The sequence below is a fragment of the Elgaria multicarinata genome, chromosome 3 (genome assembly GCF_023053635.1).
Source record: "Elgaria multicarinata webbii isolate HBS135686 ecotype San Diego chromosome 3, rElgMul1.1.pri, whole genome shotgun sequence".
NCBI lineage: Eukaryota > Metazoa > Chordata > Lepidosauria > Squamata > Anguidae > Elgaria > Elgaria multicarinata.
This window is the reverse complement of record NC_086173.1, coordinates 7,098,225-7,104,224: the sequence shown is the minus strand read 5'-3', so window position 1 is coordinate 7,104,224 and position 6,000 is coordinate 7,098,225. Positions and strand designations below refer to the sequence as shown.

Sequence of the window (6,000 nt, the reverse complement as noted above, 5' to 3'; positions counted from 1 at the left end):
GGGCCGAGAGTCGACGGGTAATCTTAGCAAGCAAGGACCGGGCTCGTTGCATCAGCAGAACGTGGTCGGAAGCGAGAGGAAGGGCGGAAAGCATGAAGCTGTTCCTTAGCAAAGGCAGCCCCGGCGGGCTGAAGGTGCTGGCGGCTGCCCAAGCCACCGGCGCCCCGGTGGAGCTGCGCTGGCTCCCGCACGATGGTGAGTGTTTGAGAGGGCAACGAATTGTGGGGAGCTCCCTCAATGTTATAGGGTGACCCTATAAAAAGGAGGACAGGACTCCTGTATCTTTAACAGTCGTATTGAAAAGGGAATTTCAGCAGGTGTCATTTGTATGCATGTCACACCTGTTGAAATTTCCTCTTCGTCTCAACAGTTAAGGCTGCAGCCCTCTTTTAAATCTGGCCACAGTATAGCTGCAGTATAGCTCCTGCAGCTTTAACTGTTGTGATGAAGAGGGAATTTCACCAGGTGCGACATGCATACAAATGACACCTGCTGAAATTCCCTTTTCTATGCAACTGTTAAAGACAGTTGCACCTGGTGAAATTTCCTCTTCATCACAACAGTTAAAGCTGCAGGAGCTATACTGCAGCTATACTGTGGCCAGATTTAAAAGAGGGCAGAGCACCTGCAGCTTTAACTGTTGAGATGAAGAGGAAATTTCACCAGGTGCGACATGCATACAAATGACACCTGCTGAAATTCCCTTTTCTATGCAACTGTTAAAGATACAGGAGCCCTGTCCTCCATTTCATATGGTCACCCTATGAAATATCCCCTTCCCTGCCCTTCCCACCTCCCAGGTGGCTGACGTGGGGATTTTCCGACGTAACACTCGAAACAAACTAAACATGAAAAAGCAGAATTAAATAGATTTTCCACTAAAGGATTCCTTCCCACCCCCACCCCCACCCCAAATCTATTCCCTGTCTTTTTGCACACATCTCTTTGTATCCTTATTTTAAGGACTCCCTTCTTTGCCGTCTTGCAATTACAGCTTTGCTTAACCAGGATAAGTGATGGACTTTTGTTATCTTCTGGTGATGCTCCATACATAAGGCAGGTGGGGTGAAGATTGGAGAATCCAAACCCACTAGTGATTATGAGTGTAGAATCAGGGGATGGTTGTTCTTCTGGATTAAGTAAATTTTATATTAAAAGGTGTGATCCTCCATATAGTATTTATTTCCTATATGTTGGGCATCCTTTTTTTTTTTATTGCCAGGAAGCTTTGCCTCCTCTGTCTTCCCTTGTGAGGGTTATTCAGATTTTTTCTGGCAGGTCTTCTGTGCTTAAACAGTTGCATGGCAAATAGAAGTTTGACAGATGAAGTTTTCTGCAGTGCCTACTGATAGGAAAAGCATTGCCTGCTGAATTTTTGGCTTGCTGTGCAGCTTTCAAAACCACAGGAGCTCTTTGACAAAAACGCTGGCAATCTTTGCAAGGAAGGGGAAAGGATTTTCAGGCAAAGAAGCAGCGGGATCCTTTGGATGCTCTATCATCTCCCTCCAACACACACACACACGCATACACCCACTCCCGATCCATGAGTTGCTGCCTGTCATTGTCCCCCCTGATCAGAGTAGTGTTCAAAGGTTGTATTGAACAGAACAGCTCTCTTTTTTGTGTGTGGGATAAAGTCCTAATTTGTCTATGTTTTCCCTTGATAGCTCATGTAGTCCCATTCCTTACCCATCCACTGCTGCCAGCTCTGCAGTTGGAAAAAGAGTCCTTTCTCTTCTCTACAAATACAATTTGCCAGTAAGTATGGGATGCTGGACACTGTTTGTGTTCCTAAGGTCATGTTATTTGAACTGTGTGTATGTTGTGTCCAAAACCTAATGCTGCTGCATAACCACTAGTGGTATTAAGAGTAGGAACAGCTGCCTGGAGCCTTGAGTTACAAGAAAGAAAAACTTATGGATTCTGAGAATTTAGAGAACTTTGCTTTTCTGTGTTGATAGTAATCATTTATGTAAGTCAGAGGTGGACAACTTGTGACCCTCCAGATGTTTTGGCCTACAACTCCCATCATCCCTCACCATTGGCTATGCTGGTAGGCATGATAGATATTATAGGCCCAAATATCTGGAGGGCCACAAGTTACCCCTGGCGTTAAGTCAATGGAAGAATGATTTGTTAATTCAGCAACAGCCAACTTCAGGACTCACATTTTCTCCTGAACATGGGCCTGTTCTTCAGGGTTGAAATACATACAATGATTTTCAGTCCAAACAGCTGCTCTACTCCTGATACCTTTATTGGGATCCCTGAAATGATGAAAAGTAGCTAGCTAGTTTTTGTGTTTCACAAAACTTTTCTTCAGGCTAGATATTAAAAATAAGTGGGTTGGTGGGAGAAGAGGAAAAAGATGTTGCTAGTAAATTGACATGTCTGAAATATGTAAAAGTTTTAAAGGTGTGATTCAGAAAGCTATTTACAGACTAATTAAGAATTAGGAGAGAGCAGTGAGGTGGCCAAGCTTGCTGATGACACCAAATTATGTAGGGTGGTTAAAACAAAAAGGGATTGTGAAGCGCCCCAAAAGGAGCTCTAAACTGGGAGAATGGGTATCAAAATGGCAAATGTGGCTCAGTGTTAGCAAATGTAAAGTGATGCACATTGGGACAAAATATCCCAACTTAAATGTATATGCTGAGGGGATCTGAGCTAGCAGTGACTGGCCAAGAAAGAGATCTTGGAGTTGGGGTGGACAGCTTGAGGAATGTGCCAGCCCAATGTGCAGCTGCTGTGAAAAATGGCAAATTCCATGTTAGGTATAATCAGAAGAGAGAACACATGCAAGGCAATTATCAGTGATATGGTTTTCTGGGAAATTGTGCGCTGGAAAATCAGGCTAATTTACCTAGGTCATTTGTACTGGAAAATTTTCAGTTCACATTGGAAAATCACTAGAAAGTGATTTAATTTAGCATGTTTACTAAAATGAACAACAAACCTAAAAAAGTATCCCATGTTAATTTCTCCCCCAATACACCACAGGTATTTGACCTGAAATATTTGATGGGCGAAATTAAAACACAATTAATGTGATTTAAATGTTATGTTATGTAGACATTTTTATTGGAATACTTGTAAAAATTTTAAGACAATTAACATGTGCAAATAAAGACAAATAACATGTACTTCCCTTACATTGTTTAAATGTAAGAAAGAAACAAAGGTACTGAGCATTTTTGACACACCAATTCAGCCTTCCCCATCCTCCAGATATTTTGGATTACAAGTTACAGCATTCTTCAGTCAGTATGACTGGCTGGGGATGCTGGGGATTGTCCAGAACATCTGTAGGTCACCAGGGCAAGGCTGCACTAATTAGTTTTAGCTGTCCAAAGATCTGTGTATGTTATGCTGACTCCTATTTCAAGAGTCCAACTCTCTTCCACTGAGGTTGTTGGGGCACCTTCAATGATACACACAAGGATCATGCAGGGGATCATCAATTTAAAAACATTAATTACAACTTTGAAATGGCCAAGCTTGCTTAATACTGCATTTGCAATTGCCATCCATTCATTTTTACTAAAAGATTTACAAAATGGATTTTTTTCCTGCAGAAAAATAAAGCACTGGAAATTTTTCCAGTATTTGGAGAATTTTCTGCCCCACATCAGTGGCAGGATTCTGGGACGAAAGGTGCTACCAGTGGTGTCTTGCAACACTTCAAGAGGGCTGCTTTTAACAGGATAAAAGTTCTTCTATAGACTGTCTTTTAGGGGTGTGTGTGTGTGTAAATACTCAGTTTCTTCCTCTGTTTGCCTTCTAGGTACTTTTTCCGCTTAATTGGAAAAGAAATGAGTGATTTTTCCAATCAGTTGTTTGAGTGGGAGGCAACTGATCTGGAGGTGAGTAAGATGGCAGGGTGTGTCCTGTGTGTATGTGCGGGGGGAGGCATACCCATGTGGCCGCCATTGTTCATGGAGGGGAGATGGCATTGATCAGGGGATAAAAGGACTGCTTTGTGTTGTGTGGTTACACACATCAGGAGCTAGGGAATGTGTGGCCGTCGAGATGATGTTTGACTCCAATTCCCATCAGCCCCAACCAGCTTAGCCAATGTGGAATGATGGGTTCTGTAGTTCAACTGCTCCTGGGAGGCCATAGGTTTCCTACCCCTAACATACACAGACTCCTTTTAGATGAGGCTCTGACTCAGTTTATTGTACTGCCAAAATGCCCAGTCATGATAGTAAAGTTCATGGAGGACTTCTGTTTTGTAGGGGGCCCTATAGGAGCTGCAGTATGTCTGTTTATGCTTCCTGTTATTGTGTGTACCCCAGTGAAGCACTTTCCCCACTGGTGTGAACGACAGCCTTTCGCTTACTGGAAAGAAGATGAAGGGGTCTTCTTGATAAGAACTTTGAAGTCTTCAATTGCCAAGTGGCCCTAGTGTCTGAAATTCGGGTGGCGGCGGCGGATGTCCCTCTCAACTGTGCGCCAGATTGTGTACTACAAAACTCAAGAAACCCACCCATCTATTTCCTTAGCTCTGCCCTGGCTTCCATTTCTTCGTGACACTATTCACAAGTGTGATGGAGCTGGGACACAGGATCTCTCTCTCTCTCTCTCTCTCTCTTTCTCTCTCTCTCTCTCTGTGTGTGTGTATTAAATTACATTAATTAAAATGGACAGTTTGTGTTGTGTAAGGGAGGCTTGTATATTGTGAGAACTGGTGGAGGACCCAGTGTGTCTGTCTGTTCTGCGTACCTGAGACTAAAGGGGTGCCCTTTAGGAACGCCAGTGTGTGTGCATGTGTGAAATCTGCCCTGTGACACTGGTGAGATCAGCTATTGAGAATCAAGCCTGCTTCTGCTTGCCACTGCCTCTTCATAGCTCCATTCTGCACCCTATTTCTCGGTCACTCTGGCATATGGGCACATTGGGAACTGGCTTTGAGAGAGAGAGAGAGAGAGAGAGAGAGAGAGAGAGAGAGAGAGATCCAGTGCTAGCAATACATATCATTCTTCTTTCAGTAAAACAAGATACAAGTTCTAACCCAACAAAGGGAGAGAAAAGATAAACTAACATGCCTCCATTCTTTGCCGTTTTTCTTAGCCTGCTTTGTCTGCAGCCTTATATCTTCATGTTGTGCAAGGAAAGAAGGGAGAGGAGGTTTTGGGAGTCATCTGGAAACCATTGAACTACATTGACCAGACCCTTACCAAAAAGGGCACTCCTTACCTTACCGGGGTAAGTAAGTAAACCTCTGTAGAAGCAGACTGGCTAATACTGGCTCACCGGCCATCCCGTTTGGCCATCCCATTTGGCCAAGTGAGATGGATAGCAAGTCACTGAGAATCCTTCATCTTTGGCAAAATTAGTTTCAAAACCAAGCCTGACTGTTCACAACATCTCATTTTATGAGGATGTCCCAAAGAGGATGTGGGGAGAGAACTATAATTACTTTTAAAAATCCACTTAGGTCTCACCTCTGGAATCTGAGACTTGAGGAAGCATTATGGGTGCATCTTCATAGTCTTAAGGACTTAAGACTTATATTATCCCATTGGAAGGACAAATTCACACCTCCCATAATGCAGCGGATCGAGAACCTAATAACATTTATCAACTTTTGAACGAGTGTTATATAGATGCAACTAGCAAGTGGATAAATATACGGATATTTGGTCTGCTTTTCTTGAAACCTTTGTATAACTCCCCCTTTTTCTTTTTCTTTTTTTACGGTTCATATGATGGAAATGATGATAATTCTATATATACAATGTATGCCCCCCCAATTTTCACGATGTATTTTCTGTTTTGTTCGTTGATATTCACAACGAAAAAAGTTTTTTTAAAAAAACATGAAAGCTGAAATTCTGTGGGTGCTAAATTTTGTAGCCAGTGCAATTCTTGTGCTTGAACAGTGTAGTGACAGAATATACAACCTCTCGTTTGGATTACTGCAATGCGTTATACGTGGGGCTGCCTTTGAAAACGGTCCGGAAACTTCAACTGGTGCAAAACAGGGCAGCACGCTTA

General features: G+C 42.8%; 1 protein-coding gene across 2 annotated transcripts in view; it reads left to right on the top strand.

The window, feature by feature from the left end:
* MARS1 (methionyl-tRNA synthetase 1) overlaps nt 1-6,000 on the top strand; it is a 29,344-nt gene continuing 23,344 nt past the window's right edge. The window contains exons 1-4 of one of the 2 annotated variants that reach the window (XM_063119235.1): nt 1-195; nt 1,668-1,758; nt 3,785-3,863; nt 5,074-5,208. In XM_063119235.1, the coding sequence (XP_062975305.1) occupies nt 93-195; nt 1,668-1,758; nt 3,785-3,863; nt 5,074-5,208 (408 nt within the window). In that variant the 5' untranslated portion in view covers nt 1-92. The remainder of the gene's footprint in view (nt 196-1,667; nt 1,759-3,784; nt 3,864-5,073; nt 5,209-6,000) is intronic. The other variant, XM_063119236.1, reaches the window with a different exon arrangement.